This window comes from Gossypium hirsutum, chromosome A07 (assembly GCF_007990345.1).
Source record: "Gossypium hirsutum isolate 1008001.06 chromosome A07, Gossypium_hirsutum_v2.1, whole genome shotgun sequence".
Lineage (NCBI taxonomy): Eukaryota > Viridiplantae > Streptophyta > Magnoliopsida > Malvales > Malvaceae > Gossypium > Gossypium hirsutum.
The window spans coordinates 22,376,742-22,399,090 of NC_053430.1; the positions used below are offsets into that span (position 1 = coordinate 22,376,742).

The 22,349-nt window shown below is 33.0% G+C and overlaps 2 protein-coding genes and 1 long non-coding RNA gene across 4 annotated transcripts; 2 read left to right on the forward strand and 1 right to left on the reverse strand.

Moving 5' to 3' along the window:
• Positions 1-1,231: 1,231 nt before the first annotated feature.
• LOC107953124 (salutaridine reductase) lies at positions 1,232-3,718 on the forward strand. 2 transcript variants are annotated; one of them, XM_016888353.2, is made up of 6 exons: positions 1,232-1,403; positions 1,523-1,580; positions 1,676-1,919; positions 2,080-2,157; positions 2,255-2,440; positions 3,035-3,718. In XM_016888353.2, exons 2-6 carry the CDS (start codon positions 1,549-1,551, stop codon positions 3,410-3,412), a joined length of 918 nt encoding a protein of 305 aa, XP_016743842.1. In that variant the 5' UTR covers positions 1,232-1,403; positions 1,523-1,548; the 3' UTR covers positions 3,413-3,718. The 2 variants fall into 2 exon arrangements, with proteins under 2 accessions (XP_016743842.1, XP_016743841.1); XM_016888352.2 differs by lacking the exon at positions 1,232-1,403 and having other exon boundaries at positions 1,415-1,580.
• A 754-nt stretch (positions 3,719-4,472) lies between these two features.
• LOC121232215 (uncharacterized) lies at positions 4,473-5,826 on the reverse strand. Its single transcript, XR_005930514.1, has 2 exons — positions 4,971-5,826; positions 4,473-4,715 (listed from the first exon to the last, which is right to left on the reverse strand). It is a non-coding gene; the product is annotated as an uncharacterized lncRNA (long non-coding RNA).
• A 10,580-nt stretch (positions 5,827-16,406) lies between these two features.
• Positions 16,407-20,359, forward strand: LOC121232216 (protein NRT1/ PTR FAMILY 2.7). The gene is made up of 4 exons (XM_041117768.1): positions 16,407-16,525; positions 16,630-16,847; positions 16,928-17,457; positions 19,404-20,359. The coding sequence occupies exons 1-4, from the start codon at positions 16,444-16,446 to the stop codon at positions 20,248-20,250; spliced, it is 1,677 nt and encodes a 558-aa protein (XP_040973702.1). The 5' UTR covers positions 16,407-16,443; the 3' UTR covers positions 20,251-20,359.
• The last annotated feature ends 1,990 nt before the right edge of the window (positions 20,360-22,349 follow it).

A 22,349-nucleotide genomic window follows, 5' to 3' on the forward strand; every position in this document is an offset into this window, starting at 1 on the left:
TCGCCTCCAATTTAGTCCTTAAAAGATAAAAAGACATAAATAGCTCAAATTAGTAGGCTCAAGCTCAAAATAAACACATGATTAATATATAAAAACACGTCATTTTAAAGTATTATTAAGTCGCAATTTTTAAATTTTTTTAATATAATTAATTTTTTTGGTTGAATGGTTAAATATTGATGGTTTTTCCTTGAGTCCCAAGTTTAATTCTTTTCCCACTCACATTTATATTTTTTTTATTTCATGCTGTTTTAAGCTTCTTCTTTTTTAATGAATGTTTTTAACATATTAGTTTCCTTAGTTAAATGATTAAATAATAATGATTTCATCTTTGAGACTTAAGTTTAATTCCTCTTTTCTAAACACATTTATAATTTTCATTTCATAGGGTTTCAAGTTTTTTTTAATTAATAAATATATTGTTTTTAATTTTTTTATTTTAATTCATCTTTTTAATTAATAATTCTTTTATTCATAAAATCAAATAATAAATTTGTAATTATATAATAAAAATATATATTTTACATATATCATTATGTTGAAAATATTTGAAATTAATAACTCCTATATATACATAATATAAACATTAACTAATTTTTTTAATATATTTTTCTTTATATATAATATTTATATGTCAAAATATTTATTTTCTCAACATATATCGTGGGTATGGTGATTTTTAATATTATAAAATAAAATAATTATTTTGAATATAATTATTTTTTTATATGTAAAATATTTCAAATATCATTGTTTTTCATCTACATTTAGAATATGATATTTCAAATATTTTTATATGTGAAATATTTTAATTAATTATTTAAAATATCATTATGTTTACCTGTGAAATATTTTAAATATACATACAAAATATTATTATTTAACCATTTAACTAAGGAAATTAATATATTAAAAACATTCATTAAAGAAAAAAAAGACTTCAAACAATATGAAATAAAAAATATAAACGTGAGTGGGAGAGAAATCAATCTTAGGACTAAAAAACAAAACTACTAACATTAAACCATTCAATTAAAAAAATTAATTATATTAAAAAATAAAAAAAATACAACTTAAAAAAAAGTGTGTTTAGTTAAACGAATTTTTCTACTGAGCTCACTTTTTAAATTAACTACTTCTCTAAATAAAATTAAAAATGTCCTAAAGGACTAATTGAAAAGAATTTGTCATATAAGCCTTATTTAGCCGTTTTTGCCATCCGTATAATATAAAATAAAACGGTGTAGTTCTCTAATTGTTTTTTAAAATCTGCGTATACGCACAAATATTATTATTTTTTAAAAAACCCAACCAATCAAAGGAATAGGGTAGAGAAAGATTTGAGAAGAAAATAGGTTGAAAAAGAGAGGGCAAAACAGAAAATCGAACCGACTGAAAGTGAGGTAAGGCACTCTGTGATTTTTTTCTTTCTTTATATTGAATATGAATGTTACTTATTTTGAGAATTAACCTTTTGGTTTGCTGTCCGGTATTTCCATTCATCGGTTCACTTCAATGGCAGACTCAGATTCTTCAAGACTTGCAGAAATGGAAAACAGTGGAAAACATGAAGCAGAGAGGTTAGTTATATATGGTTTATTGGTCAATTGTCAGGCACTCAAATCGTTTAAAGTGGTTTCGTTGATGGTGGATTTCCGTTTGTCGGTGTTTGTAGATATGCCGTAGTGACCGGAGCAAACAAGGGCATCGGGTTTGAGATTGTAAGGCAGCTCGCTTCAAATGGCGTAACAGTTGTATTAACAGCTAGAAATAAAGTGAGGGGAAATGAGGCAACCGCCAAGCTCCACCAGCTGGGATTGGCAAATGTAGTTTTCCATCAACTCGATGTTTTGGATCAAGCTAGCATTGAATCATTGGCTGATTTCTTATCTCAGAAGTTTGGAAGACTTGATATCTTGGTAAGGATCCATGTTACGCAGTTTGGTATGACCTATGAATGTCGGTGTTAGTACCCTATACAGAGATCTTCAAAAGCAACCTTAATCGCCTGCATCTTGACAACATGATTTCAAATTTATAGTTTTGCAATTGCTCATAAAATCATATTACATTTGACAGGTAAATAATGCGGGAGCTAGTGGTGCTATAGTTGACGAAGATGAACTCAAAGCCTTAGGTATAGATTCTACAGCATGGGTAAGTTAAGTATAAGAACTTAATAGTTGGGGAGCTTTGAGTTTCTCAGTATTATAGCCATTATTTATATGAATGAGCTAATTAATTGTTGGTGCAGCTGTCAGGGAAGGTGGCAAAGATGGTCCAAAGTGTGATGACGTATACATATGAAGAGGCAGAAGTTTGCTTGAATACTAATTACTATGGTGTCCAAAGAGTAACTGAAACCCTTCTCCCTCTGCTGCAGCTGTCCAGTTCAGGAGCTAGGATTGTCAATGTTTCTTCTCTTCGGAGCGAATTAAAGGTACTTTCATTATGATTTTTATCTCAAGATAATTAATGAGATTGGGATAAATTTTTGTTTTATATTATAATCTAATGTTGTTTTTTTTTTTTAATATACTTCGATTTTATTGGATTTTGCCATGTTAGATAGGAAAAGAATAAGAAATATAATAGTATAATTCATCTAAATCAATCAAATTACAGTAAAAACAAAATTGATATTGACCGTAATACAGTGACAATTTGAGCTTAATCTCATAACTAGTTAGTTTTATTCTTCGCTTTAATCATTGAATAAAGACTAATCACTGAATTGAGAATTCCTAGTCTATTAGGTAAAAATCTATTGTTATCTCTATACACTATACTGTTGTTGAAGCTCTTGACATACAAGGTGAGATTTTAACTTCAGTCACTGTGGTTTTCAAATCTTCAACTTTATCATTTTAACCAAAGCTTTACTTGGTTTCTATATAAACTTTTAATAAATACATTTATTATACAATTTTGTTTCACTGGCTGTGCCATAATCTTGTAGAAAGTTCGGAAAAGGCCAATGAAATGGTACATAATGCCATCACAATTGCATAATGGTAAGCTTCAAATTTTGTAGAGGGTTCCTGGTGGAAGCATCAGAAATGAACTTGGAGATTTAGAGAATCTAACTGAAGAGAAACTGGACGGCATATTGCAAAGATTCTTGAAGGATTTTAAAGACAATGCTCTTGAAGCTAATGGATGGCCGTTAATGCTGCCAGCCTATAGCATGTCGAAGGTGGTCCTCAATGCTTACACAAGAATTCTAGCCAGAAAATATCCAAATATGTGCATAAATTGTGTTCATCCTGGTTATGTCAACACTGACTTGAATTGGCACACGGGGGTGATCACGACAGAAGAGGGTGCTAGAGGCCCCGTTAAATGTGCTCTCATCCCCGACGGAGGCCCTACTGGTTGCTATTTTGATCAGACCGAAGTTGCAGAGTTTTGAGATGCACCCTCTTTTTCGTTTGATTGGAACTATTGCTGAGGTTAGAGATTATACATTCGAATGCAATTTGGGCTTTGCTACATTCTATTTATGTTACCTGCACTTTACATTTTCTGAAGTATGTGTCGAATAGAACATAAATGTGGATTAGGTCGAGGATATATGCCAAGTCCAGTAGAGCATGTGTGCTAAGTCAAACAGAGCATGAATATGTGGTAATTTGTGTTAGAGCATGCATACATGATCACACAAGTTATTCATGTTTTGCTGATTATGTTGAATATATCATGTGTTAGTGAAAACTTATGTTATCTTTGTTCATGCTTGTTATGTCGAATAGAACATATATGCTGATTGAGTCGAAGGTAGGTGCTGACCCATTCAAATAGAGCCTAAATACTAAGTTGAATAAAGTATGTTTATGTGGTAATTTGAGTTAGAATATGTATGTATGATCACCCAAGATATCGGAGTTTATGCTGATTATGTCCAATATAGTATGTTATCCATGTTTATGTTGAACATGCATTTGGATTAACCCAACATAGAAAAATAAAAAAATAGATAACCTAAATGAATCTATCATGGAAAATCATTAAACTATAAAATGAACTATTGGATTCCAGTGTCTAATTAGTTGTGGACTTTGTTAATGTGTTTATTGTTTGAAATGATTTTAATTAGTTGGATGATATTAGACTTTGTATGTATATCAACTCGAGAGATTAGTTATGTTGTTCACTTGAATTTATGTTGCTAATGTTTGTTTTGGTTGTTTAGTTTCAAATTTTCAATATTTCAATTATGATTTAGTAATGATAATGTTGATGTTTTAATTGAATTTGGAATGCTTAAGTGATGTTTATGTCATTATTGTTATTTATTTGGGTGAATGTATTTGAGACGACGTGTATTCTAAGGACTTTATCAAATTAGTCTCTTTATTATTAAATAGTTCAATTTAGTTCATGTACTATTAAAAAGAATCAAATAAGACCAAATTAGAATAAAGTTAATGTAACGGGCCATTTTTTCCCGGGCCCAAACCAAACCAAAAATATAAATAATAGTCGTCCAAATTTATAGGCCCAAATGATTTAAATAAAAAAATACATCAAACCCAAATGAAAAAGAGGCCCAGTGGTCCAAAATACTTAAACATTACCGGCAAAACAAAAAACTCTAGCATTAGGCGCGCTGCTGCCCTCAGCCACGTCAGCATGCTCGTCTCGAGGTTTGTCTCCTTTTCACCAAAGAGGCAAGAAGACCGCCTTTCTTGCCTCTGTTGACTCTCAATGGATGCCTGCAAAAAGGAAAGAAACAGAGCAGAGAAACAGTAGCAGAAGAGAAAGCATAAACGGTAGCAAGAAAAATAAAAACAAATAATATGTATAAACGGCTATAAAAAGTCGGATCCAGATTGTAATTTTTACGGACAATATTAATCAAAATCAGAACTCAAAGTTGAAAAAGGTGATTTTTTTTATATTTTGTTTTTTCTTACAAATTTATTTTATAAGTAAAATATAAAAACAAAGTAAAAAGGGTCGAAATTTACCTTCCTATTCGTATCACGCCACCATCGGATGGTTCATCCGTTCACGAAAGTCATGGTGGCCCTTTAGGGTTTCATTCGGGCTTTGTAAAGAGGGGCATACGAGAAGTCGGAGGGCAGAGGAGGGTGTCGGCCAGATTCCTTTTTTTTTCTAGGCTTTCGCCTGTAGATTTAGATCAAGGTTTAAAAAAGGGGTAAAAAGGGTATATTTCGGCATTTTTCGGCCACAAGGAACGGTGAAGTCCATCGACGGCGACCGGTGGGGCTTGCCAGAGCTCTAGGCCGGACGTGAGGGGACTAAAAAAAATAGAAGGTTTTTGAGTTTTTTTTTTAAAAACTTTGGCAGAATGGCCTTTATAAAAAAAATTATTTTTATAGTCCCCACTGAACAGTGTCGTTTTAGGCTAGCATCAATAGCCCCAAAATGGCGTCATTATGACGCTACCCGCGTCTGTCCCGACCCGAGGGCTAGGATCTGGGCGTTTTTCACTAATGTTGTATTTGCGCGAATGGTCCTTCCACTTTTGCGGTGCGCTTCAGTAAAGCCCTGCCCTATTTTTTTTTAATTTGGCCATGCATTTTGATTTTTGATTCAATTTGATCCTCAGACCCTTTGAAAAAGCAGACACCCGAAACAGTGTCGTTTCGGGCCAACCCGACCCGCCTGGAGGATCCGCGTGTTTTGGTTTAAGTGGGGTATTTGTGCAGTTAACCCTTCCGTCTTTCATTTAATTTTTAATGTAGTCCTTTCTTACTTTTTAAATTTTTTCGCGTAATTTTATTGACGTTTCATTTCGGTTCTCTGTGAAACGATGCACTTTGAGGACTGGGAACAATTCCCCATTTAGTCCCCGCTTGTTTTTGCGCATTTGATTTTAATCTTTTACACTGTTTTATTGTTTAATTTATTTATTTTATTATGATTTTTACTTTAAATTTTGTCTAGATTCTGATTTAGTCCCTTACTTTCGATCTTTTATATTTTATTTTTCTTTGTATTTATTTATTTATTTGTATTTATACATTTATTGGTTTTTTTGTTATTTTTATTTTTATGTTTTTTTCCCACTATTATTGTATTATTTTATGTATCTATTATTGTTTATGTACTTTATTACAAAGTGTACTCTTAATTTCATTTATATTTTAATTTGATCCTTTATTTTCAATATTTTATAAACTATTTTTCTCGATATTCATTTATGTATTTATTTCTTTTCTTTATTATGTTTAAAAATTAGTATTGCCATTCCATGTGCATATTTTGTCATTATTATTATTATTATCATTATTATTTACTTTATTATTTATTTTATTTTCCTTTGTTTGTTCATATTAGTGTTAAAATAGAATATGTTATGTGATTATCGTCATTACGTGCATTATGAAATGTTCTATTAGTAATTTATATTATTGTCATTTATCGACGCAACATTTCATTCGTATATCATCGTTCCGTTTTCTACATCACCGTTTTATACCCCGAATAAGAGAAATACACATCGTTTAAATATTGCACTTGTTATTATTCAAAATTTTTAAAATAAGGCAATGTTTCGTATTTGGAGATTCGAGAAGTAAGACTCTAACTTATGGGGTTTCGATTTTTCTCATTGAACCTAAATAACCAAATATCCTTTTAGAATTAAAATACATAAGATTTCAAAATAAAATAATAAAAGGCAAGCTTATTCTCAAGGATTCGAGATGTCATGTCCTAACTTACGAGATGTGACATTTTGTTACTTCGGGATAAGAAGGCATTTTATACACATTTTGACTTATTCAAGTAATTTAAAAATAACATAATACAAAGAGAGATTGTATTTTAAATTCTTTTCTAGTTTTCAATTTTCGACATTAAGACATTAATTAATTAATTAGGTACCAATTTTAGGCATTACGAGAATGCTAATCCTTCCTCGTACGTAACTGACTCCCAAATCCATTTCTGGATTTTTGTAAACCGAAAAACATTGTTTTAATAAATTAAACCTTTTATTAAAAAAATCAAGTTTCGAGGTGATCCGATTATACCTCGTATAAAAAGGATCGATGACTCCCATTTTCGTTTTCAAAATAAAAAGTCGATTTTAAAAAACATATTTCGACAGTTAACATGCCGATTATAAAATTAAACATTTGTTATTTTTCTATCATTTCACTCACCGATTACAAAATTTCTAAAACACCCATTACTTCGCTAGCACATCCAAAAATATAAACCCATTTACTAAACAACTAGAACCATATAAAACATTATCCAAACCCAATTGACAACCAATATCATTAAAATTCAAATTATCAAAACCAAATTTCGTCATATTCTTGAAGCATAAAGAATGTGATGTGTGACGGTCACACATTTGAAGTTTGCGCGTGCTAATCCCATTGACTTGTACTTTATTATTATTGGCTCCTTAACGACATTAAATTTTCATGCCCCAAATATCATCATTAAATTCCCAAGTTAGATAGACATAAATAATTAGCTCATTAGAAACAAATATAATATTCATGGTGTATTGCTAACATTAATTTTAAGGAGTCATTGTTGGTTCATATGGAGATCTTTCATGAAAGTGTGGTCGGATGTAATTGTCAATGTTTATTAGTAAGTAGGAGATGGGCAACTAATAAATTTTCGGAATGATGTGTGGATTAGGCAAGATGGTCCTCTTAGAAATTTTTTTAAAGGGAGTGAAAATCTGGATGACACATTACATGTATGTAATCTGGTTGACGAGTCTGGCAATTGGGATTCACATCGATTAAACAGCTTAGTTCTTGATCAGATTCTCTTGCATATAGCTGGTTTGATGCCACCTTCAGTAAATGCAGGGCCAAATCGTTTAGCTTGGAAATGGATGAAAAAGGATACTTATTTCATGGCTGAAACTTATATGAATCTCTTCTTGTGTGAGGCTGATGACTTCCCTAAGGTTTGGAAGATGATTTGGAAGGCCAAGGCATCTCAGAGGGCACCAGTGTTTCTCTGGCTTCTTTGGCAATATTGAATTCTAACAAATGGGGAACGAGTAAGGTGACATATGATTGATGATGGTCATTGTCCACGGTGCAGTAATGTTAATGAAACTAGTATCCCTGCAATTCGTGATTGCTATTTCTTGAAATCGGTCTAGCTCTATGTTGTGCCGAGACATGCTCAAATGGCTTTCTTTTTAATGAGTCTTAAGGATTGGCTGTTGTGGAATATGCAGAATGCAAGTCATTGTGATGTTGGGGACACTGATTGGCATACTCTTTTCATTATTTTTTGCTAGTTGTTATGGAAAAGTCGTAATTGCTATGTTTTTTTTTCTAATGGCCATAATTGTGTTTAGAATATAGTTGATATAGGATTTTATTGGGCAAGGAGCCATGATCTGATGTCCTCCAATCTGATACATGTTAATCCGACAGTCACTGCAATGCATTGGTTGCCACCGGAGAAGGGATGGATTAAGCTCAACACAGATGGAGCATTACCTTCAGTTAAATCAGGCGCTTCTATTAGGGGGTGTTTAGAAACACCGATATAAATTGGTTGTGTGATTTTTAATTATGTGAAAGAAAGGACACGATTTTTAAGGTTGAAGCAAGACATGTGCTACAAGGCCTTTAAATAGCATGGGAGAACGAATATAGAAAACTTCAACTGGAATGCGACAACACACTTCTAATAGAATTGATTTTGGCGGGTGGAACGGGCAATAGTAATTTGGGGGAGTTACACTTAGTACATCATTTACTTAAGCGAAATTGGAAGGTAAGATTTCGTCACATTCCGAGATCTCAAAATAAGACTGTTAATCATATGACCAAAATAAGTTCAAGTTGATAGTTCTTTTAAATTTGTAATCACTTTATACTGATAATTTCTACCAAAACAAATAACGATAAATAAACACAAGATGCAAATGCAAAAGTGCACTGTCTGTATGATTGCAATCAAATATGTTAGCCTCATATTTAGTTACCATTGATTTAACCATTCACAAAGAATATATGTATTTGCCAATATGAATTTTACGAACCCACTAAATAAAAATACAATTAGCATTATAAATGATATGCAGCCAAATGTTCATAATTTAATTAGGATTAGAAATATCTATCCTTAATTACATAAATTAATATTAAAATAACATATACTTCAATTTGTATAATATAAAGGAAATAGTCATGAAAAAATATTTAATGAACCAAAAGAATTATTTTGGACATTCCACACATTTAGTATTCTGTCCAAAATATTCCAAAAAAATTGCTCAATTTTTCAGGTATAGAAAGTAACTTAAATATATTTAATACTCTCTAATAATTAGAGTAAATATAAATTGGAACATCAAAAAGTATATTCAACATGCTCAAAAATAAAAAATTTATGTCTATAATATATGATGAATTTTTCAAATTTTGAAAAAAAAAAGCCAAGTATTAAAAATATTTTAAAAAATATTTTAAGCAATTTCTAAAATATATATTAAGTATAATAATCACTCAATATACATATTATCCAAAAAAAAATTTATGTTAAATAATCCAGAAAAGCATAAAAGAATATTTAAGAATTTGTTTTGGAGTACCAACTAATTAAAATAAATTTAAATTAGTTCCATATTGAAAAATATGAATTAAAATAATCAGATAGGCAAAAAGTTTTGAATACATAATAGTGATAGATTAAATCTGCTAAAATTAAGAGTAAAGTTTATAGATATATTCACTCAATTTTCAAAAATTTTTATGTTATGCATCTAAAAGAAAAATATTGCAAAATGGACAATTATGTTATAAAATTTATTCATTTTAATTACCCTCGTTAAAATTGCAAACAAATGTCTTAGTAACTAAAACGAAAATAAATAACTTGAATGCTAAATAATGAGGTGGATATTAATATCCAAGGTGGAAAATAAAAAAATTTAGATAGAATGCCATGTAAAATTCCCGTTTACAATTTTAACGGGAGTGATCAAAATGAAAAAATTTATAACATGAGTGTCCATTTTGCAACCTTTTTCTTTTAAATACCTAAAATAATATTTTTTTTAAATTAAGTGACTATCTATATAGTTTTCCCTAAAATTAATATACCTGAAATTTCACTATGCATTGTAACCACCAAAAACTTAATATGAATTTTATTTTCAAATTTATCAAATAAATCATTTTAAATTTATAATACAAAGAAAAAAATCTAAAAAAAATTACTCTGTAACCAATAATCACAAATCATAGATTTAAAAATTAGACATACAACTAGATACATATGAATGCGTGGAATCATATAAAGCATGTCAGTACATGTTATGACGTCGAATGCGTCTTTGTCCTCTCGATGCCTAGCTGCATATACCAGAGTAGGCTGCCTAGCCTCAGTTCTGTTTGCACCCTAACTCTGTGCTCGCTAATCCTGACTACTAGTCGCAACAGTATTTGATAATGGTTCACTTAACTAACTAAAATCACGACAAAGGCAAGTGCACCTATCAAATAATAGTATAGCTATGGTGAGTTGGGAATATCGTATCCACGATGACTAAAAGTACTAGTACTTACTATCTTTCTATTATCTAGCTGGTAAATTGGAGAAGTTTTTTTTAATCTAAAATTATCTAAACTAGTTATTAAGAACTCGACAGAGAATAAAGTGAGAAAATAATCGAATAAACCAATGAGAAAGACAATACCCAAGAAAGAATCCACCTAGACTTCACTTATTATTCTGAATCTGAATTAAACGATTTAGTCAGTTGCCTTGATCCATAGAAATCCCTAAATTATACTAATATCTCTTTCGAGAGTAAAAATAACTAACTCTAGGTTGATTAATTGAAATCTCTCTCTAATTAAAACCCCTATTGTCGCATTAACTCGATCTATGGATTCCCCTATTAGATTTGACTCTAATCCGGTAGATTTATGTCGTCTTATTTCTAGGATTGCATGCAACTCCACTCAATTATGCCAGATCTACTCTTAAGCAGAGACTTTTGCACCACTAAATTAAGCACATCAATCATGAATTAATATCCTGAAAACATTAAAACATGAAATAAGTACACATAATTGAGATCAAGAAATCAAGTATTTATCATGTAATTCAGAATAATTAAATAACAAGATTTATCATAGGTTTCATCTTCCCTAGGTATCTAGGGAATTTAGTTCATACTTTGGGAGGAAAACATCTCAAAATGAGGAAAACAACAAAACATAAAGAAACCCAAAAACTTCTAGGGAAGTTGACTGGAGATCTTCAATATTGAAGGAGATCCTGCTTCTGAGTTGATTTCGACGGTGTTCTTCGAGTAATTTCTTCGATCTCTCTGCGTGCTCCATTAGATCCTCTTCTAGTGTGTATTTATAGACTTTAGAATGCTCAAAAACCCAAAAGATTGACTTTTTTTACGTGTTTGGGAAATAGGGTTCAAAATCGACACGAGCTAGCACATAGGCGTGCGGTTAACCAATGTGGCTCACACTAGGGGTGAGCAAAACTCGATTCGACTCGAAAAAATCGAAAAAAATTCAAATTTCAAGTTAAACGAATCGAGTTATTCGAGTTAACTCGAATTTTTTTTTTGAATTTCGAGTTCGAATCGAGTTGAGTTTTCGAATTCGAATAATTCGAATATTAAACTATAGTATTTTATATTTTTACCCCAAACTCCCAAACCTTTTTACTTTTCCCTCAAAACTTTTATTCCTTCCTACTTTCCCCCCAAAATTTTTACTCCCCTTCTATCCCAACCCCCCAATCTACCCAAAATCCATTTCCCACCAAAATTTTACTCTCCCATTTACTTTTTCTCAAAATTTTACTGCCCAAAACCCTAAAAACTTTTTATTTTCCCCCATAATTTTTACTCCCTCCCACTTTCCCCCTAAAACTTTTACTTCCTTCCGATCCCACTTCCCATCTTCCCCAAATCCATCCCCCCCCAATTTTTTTTTAATATTTTCCCTCCAAAATTTTATTCCCCCTATTTACTTTCCCTCAAACTTTTATCCCCCAAAACTTTTTATTTTCCCCCTAAATTTTTACTTCTCACCTTTTACTCTCAAATAAAAAAATTAAAATTATCCAAAAAAATCACAAAACATAAATAGTAATAATTTTATTTATATCTACTATTTATATTATTAAATTAAATTTCACATTTTATATTATTTATATTATTAAATTGTTTAGTCATATTGAATATTTATATTAAAATTAAATTATTAATTATGCCATTAAATATTCATGTTAAAATTTTATATTGGTATTCACATTTTATCTTTAAAATAACTTTTATTAAAAATCATATTTTTACATTTAATATATTTTTTAATTCCAAAACACATAGTGACAAGAATCTAAAGATAATTGAAAAAACTAAGCAAGCAAATAAGCTAACCCGTATATAAAAGATTAATAAATAAATTATGAGGTGATGAAAGTTAATAAAAATTTTGATTAAGGTGGATAAATTTTATTACGATGGGTGACAGTGGTTACAAGGACCCAAAATTATTTTTTAAAATTTAACTCGAACAAATAAATTCGATTCGATTCGATTCGATTCAAATTCCATCTCATTCGACTCGATTCGAATTCCATCTCATTCGACTCGATTCAAGAAAATTTCAAATCAAATTAGGATGATAAAAATATGATTCGTCAACTCGATTAACTTGAAATTTTTTCATTCGATTCGATTCAATCGAACGCTCACCGCTAGCTCACACGGGCGTGTGCTCAGCCCGTGTGGGAATGGCCAGGCCGTGTGGTTCCTGAAAATAGCTCGTTTTGTCTGATTTTGGCCTGTTTTTCGCTTCTTTTGTTCCCTATGCTCTCCTAAGTATAGAAACATGAAATTAAAGGATTAGGAGCATCAAATTCACTAAATTAAATAATAAATCATCTAAAAACCCATCAAGAATGGGATTAAAATATGTTACTTTTATGGCTTATCAGTATTCACAATCATATTTTGACATCGACCCCTCGGCGGTAACTGCGCAACTCTTTAATCCTAAACCTGATTTTATGTCGGAGCTTGCATCTGATTAACCCGACAGAGACAATATCTGACTCGGTGCTAAGTAGATCCACAACCCAAACATGCACCTGACTTTTTCCAACACTCGTCCGGATGGCGCTTATCATAATACCCATAACCTAGAACTCTAGCTACTCGATAAGGACCTCTAGTACCCATTACTGCAGTATTCTGCTGTTGTCTGCCCTCTCTAACCCGCTTTAAAGGCTGCTGATTCGGGCTAGTAGGACCAAAATCCCTCTTTTTTAGTGCCTTGTTCTTTTTTCTTTTCCCACGCTCCAAAAGCTTAATTTCCTCAACAGTCTTGGTCTTATCAACTAATGTCTCAAATACACTTTTTTGATGCAGAGCCACTTGCATTTGCAGGTCATACCTCAAACCGTCCTCAAAACGCAGACTTTTGTCTTGATCAGTCGCCACTATACCCGGAGCATAGCGGCTAAATCTCAGAAATTTAGCCTCATATTCGGCCATAGACATATCTTACTACTTCAGCTTTATAAATTTCAATCGACAAGCCTCAACATACCTAATACCCACGTACTCCTTTTAGAAGGCCTCTTGAAAATAATTCCAAGTCAGGCGCTACATACCTCTCACCACACGCTGCCACCAACGGTAGGCCTCATCCCTCAGTAAGGACACAGTACCCCTTAGTTTTTGTTCTGAAGTACAGTCAATATCTTCTAGAATCCTCTCGATGGTATATATCCAATACTCTGCCACAGTTAAGGTTAAACTAGCAACACCCCTAAATAATTCAGCCCCATTAGATCGAAGCCTCTCAATAACGGGTCCATGGTTTCCAATTCCAATTTGGGCTCCAACAACCCTCCGTAGTACTCTCAACATTGCTTAGAATACTATGTTATTACCTAACTCCTAACTGCCACCTGAAATAGGTGTATCCTTAATATAATCTTTTCTCAGGTTAAGTGTAACTCCCTATGATGAAGGGGATTCTTCCTGAATTGCACGGCGCAACGCACCTCACTTTCGCTTACTTCGAGTAATCATAAGGAATTCTCAAAGATCTACAGTCTTTAGCACTCTCTTTAAACGATGGCAAAGATGATGTGTAGTACATTCTGGTTACCGTCTTGTGTAACCGCAATCAGTAGTATCTGCATGCATTTCCCATAAAGTTAGGTATCATCAACCTGCACTAGCAACTTGCAGTAGGGGATGACCTTAACACATGGATCAAACGTCTAGAACAAGCGATGGAAAATTCATCCCTGGTTGTAGTACGTTATCAATGTCGTAGTAAGGTCACATCTGTAAGTCGATCACAGTCCTTGGTATGTACTCCGGCATTGCAAATATCCACCCTTGTAGTTCATTGTATGACGCGTCCGAGTCACCATACAACTACTTCATCACCATTTGTTTCGCCTACCATGCTTTCTTATATGACACCCTGTACTGGAATTAGGCTTGGATGTCGGTAATCAATACTGAAACAAGAATGGTTGACGCGTCTTTTACCAATGGCCACAGTTGCAGATCATTTTTGCATCTAGCTTCCGATGATCTTACGCCATATGTTCTGCAGTACATGTATGGGGCCCTTCTAATTTGTTGATTGTCCACATTTGAGTCATTTGTATAAGTGCAGCATGAACCCACCATTTACACCATTCTTAAGCTCTCCAACATTACCCAACATATAATGTCAGTGTTGACTTGGTGACTTTGTAGTCCACTGACACCTACATGCTATACCTTTTTATTGCAATAACACTATCCTCCTTGTCTGCGAACTGTTACCCTATGAAGAACTCATCAAAATCTATATCTTCTGTCGAACGGTGAGCGCGCATTATATCTAGGTACTTAGGGAACTCTGGTGCATGCGCGGCATCAAGGTTTGCACTCGACATGTGGGCCCCAAGGTGATCCCATAAAATAATCACGCGTTCAGGTTCTCGACCGTAGGGGGTATACATCTGCACCCTCCTCCGCGCCTTCATAATCGATGTCCTCCAAGACCTTGTCTACATCAAGGTCACTATATTCTTCACCATTGTGTTGATGATCATAATCATTATTGGATCTTTCCCCACCATCTAAATTGGTTTGGATCACCGCAGGATGTATTTATAGGTAGTGGCCCAGGATAGGGTCGTAATACAAACCCCCACCGTATTTTGGATTTTCAGCCATTTGCGATGTCCCCCCACAGCTCAACTGTTCTTCCCACCCGATATTCAGATCAAAATCAACCCCACGATGTTGACTTATTGGAGTTACATCTTCAACGGGCCGTGCATCAGCTAACTCAGCGAACAATTAAACTGGTAGGGTGTTGACGTTCTTATTGGACCAATAAAGTTCTATCATATTGGCTAGGTAAACATCATCTACAAGCTCCACTTCAGTAAATTTCCATGGATTTGCTAAGATTGGCAACTTGTAGAATAATTTTGACAAGGCCTTCCACAGCATGGAGCTATTCTTTCACTGATTTTTTGCTTCATTTCCTCTAGCTCCACATTCTTGTTGAATCACATCAATAACTTGTGTCGAGCTTCAAATATACAACCAACTTCTTATATTCTACAATTTCCCCCATCAAAATAAACACATACACTCAACTTTTGGTTACTCATTTTCAATCAATTTTTTTTCTCACTTCAACTAAATAGAACAAGTTTTCTTTCTTCTTTTTCTTTTTCTAATAACACTTAAAATGAAAATACGTTCATCTAATGAGATAAAATAGCTGGATTTTTTTGGGTCATGCCATAGAACTTGGCGATCCCAAAAAAAAAAATTATTTAATTTTATTGGGTGCAACCAAGGCTAAGGCGGCACCATAAAAAATTCAAATTCTTTTGACAAAATTGCCATGGTGCCGCCAACATAAATGACGTGACCAAAAAAATTCCTTTTACTCAATTAAATGAGTGCAGTCAAAATCAATGGCACGACCAAAAAGAAATTCAAACTACTAAATGGGTGCAGCCAACACTACTGGCTTGACTAAAAAAAAAGCAAATTTCTTCTGACAAAAAAAAAAGCAGTGCAGCCAACATCAACAGCTTCACCTATTAAAACTTGTTTTTTTTTATATTTTAAAAATCAAAATACGTGTATTTTACCAGTGTATAAAATGCACATACTGGTGCAACCAAGGGTAACGGCTGCACCTACCAAAAAAAAATTTTTAATCTAAGGCACAATGATTGGGTATCGATTTGACGTTGGTGCAGACAAGGTAACAGCTGCACTGAATATTACTATTCAAAACAGGCCATTTACTTACTTAATTTCAAAATTGGCTTATTTTCGTAAATAATAAATAATTTAAGGTCAGTTTTGTAAAAAAGCCCTAATGGAGTGGACACCGAGCATTATATATAGGAAGGGTTGAACACTATCAAACACCACCAATCTATGCCAATAGTTTCTAGACTTAGATGGATACCATTGATAGAGAAATCCAAGCTCCAAATTCAGGTCGCAAACATGGCGGCTGGGTCACCTTCCCTTTCATTACCGGTTCTCTTCAACTCTTAATCCCTTGCAGCATTCATAAATCAGTGTATGAATATGTTAGATCATAGTAATGTTTATTTCGTTACTGATAAAATGTAAAATTCCAGGTGCAGTGTTAGGCTTAGGACTTGCTGGTACAGGATGGATGGCCAACCTCATTATCTATTTGATTCAACAATTCAATGTAAACGCCATTGATGCTGCTCAGGTTTCCAATATCGTTAATGGCGGCTCAAGTTTGTTTCCCATAGTTGGAGCTATCATTGCTGATTCTTTCTTGGGCTGTTTCTCAGTCATCTCATTATTTTCATCCATTTCTTTACTGGTAAACCCCCTTCAAAACTTCCTCTCTTTTTTCTTTTTTTACAATTTCTAACCAATGATTTGTTAAATAACCATTGTCAGGGAACAGTTTTTATTGCCTTAACAGCTACACTCAACTCACTGAGACCAACACCCTGTAATGGTGAATTGGGCAGTTTTTGCAAAGACCCATCATGGGTTCAGTTCCTAGTGCTTTATGCAGGAATAGCACTGGCATCCATGGGTCTAGGAGGCACGCGTTTTACTTTAGTAACAATGGGAGCCAACCAATTTGATAACCCACAACACCAAGGGATATTCTTCAACTGGTACTTTATCAGTCAATACGCAGCCTCTGCAGTGGGTGCCACTGCTTTAGTGTATATTGAGGACAACCTGAGTTGGGGTTTGGGTTTTGGACTAACTGTTGCGGCTAATCTTCTTGCCTTGCTCATTTTCTTGTTGGGAAATCGATTTTATTTGCATGACAAGCCCCAAGGGAGTCCTTTCCTGGATATTGTTCGTGTAATGGTGGCTGCTTTTAGGAAAAGAAACTTCTCACTCTCACCCATGGCCGATGATTATTACAATCCCATTGCTGTGGAAGGTGCACCACCAAATAAAGCTTTCAGGTATGACAATGTCTAAACTTTAGTATTTCTCCTGTGATGTTTATGTAATTCATCACTCAATCATATAACCAGATGTGATGAATCCAATACAAAGCCTCCCTCACAAAAATTAAAATGATATAAAAATCACATCTATATTAAATAACAAAATATAAATTTTAATTATATTAAATAATAGTTAAATATTAATAAAATTATATCAACAACGCAAGTGTAAATTTTAAAGACATATTTTTCGAAGGAATAATAAAAAACCCTCAACATAAATAATAAAACAAACATAAAAATATCAAAAAATAAAATAAAATTATATATTTATATTTAAAATAAATTAATGAAAGATTATTTATATTATTGATTAATAGAGGAAAATATGTAGCTTACGGATTGTGATTCCAAATGGTCATATCTCATCCTTTAATTTTAATCCCAGCCATTTAGTTTTTAAATTTTATTTTTTTTATTTTTAATATTTAAAATTATGATTTGGGCTTCCACTTTTAAAGTTTTCAAGTGTAAGTTTTCAATTTGTGAGCTTCAAATTTGAATGGATCGAAATTCAAGGGTTATGATTTAAAATTTAGAGATTTTAAGTTTTAGAATTCAAGTTTCAAGGTTTAGGGTTTGTGAATTTAAATTTAGGATATTAAATTTTATGTTTAAATTTGAGATTTAAGATTCAAAATTTAGGTTTTAGGTATGATAAAATTATAAAAATAAAATAAAAATATTAATTTATTTAAATTATATTAATTTTATAATTATGTCAAAGTCAATTCTTATCTTTGGTGTTATGATTTCACTGTGCTGATATATACTTTTGTGGTTGTGGTGGTCACACTTAAATTTTTGTGGCAGACATAAATATGGTGGTGGTGATGGAGGTGCACTAAATAATTTTTTTTTCCCTCTCCAGAGTCAATGTTATTAACATTAGTTAGTGTAAACACACAAACTAAGTTTTACAAACAAACAAGAAACATTGAGGATGTACCCTCAAACTATTAATCTCTTTAAAAACATGTTCAAAGCAAAAAACATTCAGGCTTGTACAATATTTTCTAGCAATTTAAAATACCCAAAGACCCTGAAAAGTTTGCTACAATCTTACCACTGTGATCACGTAGAACCCCTCCGCAACCAGCAGGCCCCGGTTTTTCACGTGCTGCTCCATCGACGTTAGACTTGATAACGCCGCAAGGAGTAGTGCGCCATACAATCCTCAACCTAGGTCACACCCCCTTCGAACACCGCACTCTCAATCTTGGATTCGACCACCATTGGGATTCAATCACAATACACCCTTCCTTGGATGCTTTTACCGAATAAAGAGAGCAAGCTTAGCAAGAAACACAATTTCATCAATCGATAACCTCTTCATATTGAACATGAGCTCGTTGCGAGCCAACCAAAGAAACGAAGCGGCGCATATGAGCCGCCATTGCTTTAACAAACCTGCAACATTTTTGTTATAACATTGCCAAATGAACTCACAAATGTAATAACATTTATGCACTTAATATATGTTGTGGCATGTAAATGGCAATATTAAAAGGTGATAAACTAATAATTTGGAAGCCAAGCTATTAATCCAGCTAAAAATTCGGTCAACATTTGACAAATAAGATCACAAATTCATGAGTGACCCACTTCAGATTCATCAATTCAATATCTACATGAAAAGAACGAAGATTTTTATTACAATTTTCTCTTATCTGATTATATAATTTCATAACTTGTAAACAAATCAAGTTATTAGAGACAATTCAGACATGATGAATCAAATTTACAGGTTTTTTCCAATATATATACAAAGGAAGCTATAATTAGGGTATAGGGGAGGGATCATAGATGTTGAAATGAAGTATAAACCCTATCAACTCTTAAAACATGACTGAATAATTTAACAGCTAAGCTTCCAAATCAATTACATGCTTTTGTTGCAGGTTCCTCAACCGAGCATCATTAAAAGCTGAAGGAGACATTAACACCGATGGTAGTGGCACAATAGCAAAGCCATGGAGACTTTGCAGTGTGCAACAAGTAGAAGATCTGAAAACCTTGGTCAGGATTCTCCCATTGTGGTCTTCAAGTATATTTCTAGCCACCCCAATTGCAATCCAGAACAGCCTGACGGTGCTCCAAGCTCTAAACATGGACCGTCACCTCGGCCAACACTTGAAAATCCCTGCCGGCTCTATCTTGGTCATAGAAATAGTAGGCTGTGCCATTTTTCTAACCCTAATAGACCGATTCTTATGGCTGACATGGCAGAATCTAACCGGAAAATCCCCATCACCACTCCAACGAATCGGTGTCGGCCATGTGTTGAACGTACTAGCAATGGCCGTCTCAGCGTTGGTGGAGTCAAAACGGCTCAAAATGGTCCATCACCATGACCGTGACCAGTCACAGCCAAGGTCGTCCATGTTGGCTCTATGGCTGGTCCCTCAACTAAGCTTAGTGGGCATTGGCGAAGCCTTTCATTACCCAGGACAAGTTTCACTGTATTATCAAGAATTCCCAGCATCTCTAAGAAGCACGGCGACGGCCATGGTTGCCTTGATTATCGGCATTGCTTTCTACTTAGGCACTGCCATAATTGATTTTGTTAGGAGGGTTACAAGCTGGTTACCTGATAATATAAACAATGGGAGGCTTGATAATGTGTATTGGATGTTAACTGTGGTTGGGATGCTTAACTTTGGTTACTATCTTGCTTGTTCAAGGTCTTATAAGTATCAGAATGTTGAAAAACGAGTGGATGCTGATACTAATTATACTTATGGTTGAGACCTTCACGATAATATTTGTTTCCACGGCAAGGAAACTTCAATGTACTGTTTCGCTGCTTCTAAGGGATTTCAAGTAAGAAATAAATGAGAAAAGGTTGGACTTTTTATTTTGCTTCAACTGAAGCGGCTTCTATCGTAAATTTCTCTTATTATTTTTACAATTATGGTGCAATGGAACCCATTATTATCAATCAAATTGGATTATGCTAGCAGTTTGCACGATAAGTTCCGCATGGGACATGGATGGTATGATGACGGGCGGGATGCCGATAAGGGTCACCCATTGCTTCAACATAGGCTTTAATATGATTCTTACGTTGTAATTTATAAATTTACCCGCCATGCATTTAATTTATCCATGTTGGGCCAATTTATTTTGGAGGCCTAAACTTTTTATTTCACTATTTTGATCACGCAGTGTTTGTTTTTAATCCTACATCTTCAAATTCTTTCTTTTTTGTAATTGTTCATTATAATCAGTTCCCCTTTTTTTTTCATATTAATTTTTTTTTATAAAATGAGATTTATTTTGTCACTTTTAAATATTATTTGGTAAAATTTCAATGTCTTTTTCATAAATATTTCTTAAAAAGTTTTCAAGAATTTTTAATTATTTTAACTATTTTAAATATAAAATATTTATTTATATCATAAAAAATTAACATCAATTATATATTAAATAAAAAAACAAATTCGGTATGGTTTCAAGTAGGCCCGTCCGAAAAATAAGAGAGTTTGAATAAAAATATAGGTTCGAAAAATGGGTTTAGACAAAAAAAATAATGCCCATTTTCTAAATGGGCTGAACCTTGGATAGGTTTTTTTGGCTCAGCCCAAATTTGAAAAAAGAAATTGTTGTTGTTTTGCCATTGTTTTGTTGTCATTTTACTATTATATTAGTACTATTTTATTTTTATTGTTATTGTTTGGATATTGTATACTCTTGTTTTATGGTTAATTTTTCTACTATTTTAGAGGCAATTGCTTGCTAAATTGCACATATATTAGTGTTATTTAAGTATAAAGATTTTTCAAAATTTATTTTTAATTTGTTGGGAAACATTTATTTTAATATTTTTAGTGTATTTGATGTATTATATTTTTTAAATTTATTTTTATATAAAATAATAATATAAAAAGTTTTAACACGTGCAGGCCAAGCTCGGATTTTAGCATTTTATTTGTGTCAAGTTTGGGCAAAATTTTATGCCCATTTTTCGGGCTAGACCCGGGCCTAAAAAATAATCCTAAAATTTTCCCTAAACCCGACTCATGATCAAATTTGGTTTCGGGTAACCACGATTTGTGAACTTGCATACCATAAACTGTTTAAATACCTCAGTTTGGGTCAATTTTCGGTTTAATAGACTTTTTTACTCAGTCCTAAGTTTAATTGATGATTCCAAGGTTCGGTTTGGAACTTCATGAGTTTATTTGATATTAATAAATTTAATTCATCGTTTTGGCCTTTGTTTAAAAAAATTAGAATTATAAAATCATAACAAAATTTGTTAAAGAAAGTCTAAAATATAATAATTAAAGGGCCATATTTTTTTTATTTAATAAAAAAATCCAATTTTGGGTTGTGACTTAAATTGTGCATTTCATATATATTACTGGAAGTGTGGTCAGTCGTGGCGGTCTCCGATGAAACCAGCTGACCTGATCCCCTTTTCTATCACTAATTCAAACCTTAATCTATTGAATTTTAAATTTTTTATATTAAAAAATGTTCACCATACCACAAAGTGTAGTGAATAATCAATCCTTGTATGAATTGGAATGGCAGAGATGAACCAGAATGAAATGTAGCAGGAGTTGCAGACAAAGGGCACTTTAGCAATATTATGTTCAAAGCACTCATAAACTTCAAGAGTCCCAATGGCAATAGGATCCATGCACTCAACACCCATCAACATATTTTGGGCCATTGTTATTAGTAGCTTAGGGATTTATCTTATATTGTTGCCATTACTGCTCAATTAAAGAAACAGATAAACTTGGGGTACAATTGAATGGACAAGCATTACACAACATCACAATATGGAACATAAAAGTGTTACTATATAACTACTGATAAGCTAGTATGATGTGAAG

Bases quoted from the DNA above. Each gene is read 5' to 3' on its own strand.
- LOC107953124 (XM_016888352.2), top strand. From the start codon at position 1,516: ATGGCAGACTCAGATTCTTCAAGACTTGCAGAAATGGAAAACAGTGGA. The intron at 1,920-2,079 runs GTAAGGATCCAT...TACATTTGACAG, and splicing joins TTGGAAGACTTGATATCTTG to GTAAATAATGCGGGAGCTAG. The intron at 2,158-2,254 runs GTAAGTTAAGTA...TTGTTGGTGCAG, and splicing joins GTATAGATTCTACAGCATGG to CTGTCAGGGAAGGTGGCAAA.
- LOC121232216 (XM_041117768.1), top strand. From the start codon at position 16,444: ATGGATACCATTGATAGAGAAATCCAAGCTCCAAATTCAGGTCGCAAA. The intron at 16,526-16,629 runs GTTCTCTTCAAC...GTAAAATTCCAG, and splicing joins CACCTTCCCTTTCATTACCG to GTGCAGTGTTAGGCTTAGGA. The intron at 16,848-16,927 runs GTAAACCCCCTT...AACCATTGTCAG, and splicing joins TTTCATCCATTTCTTTACTG to GGAACAGTTTTTATTGCCTT.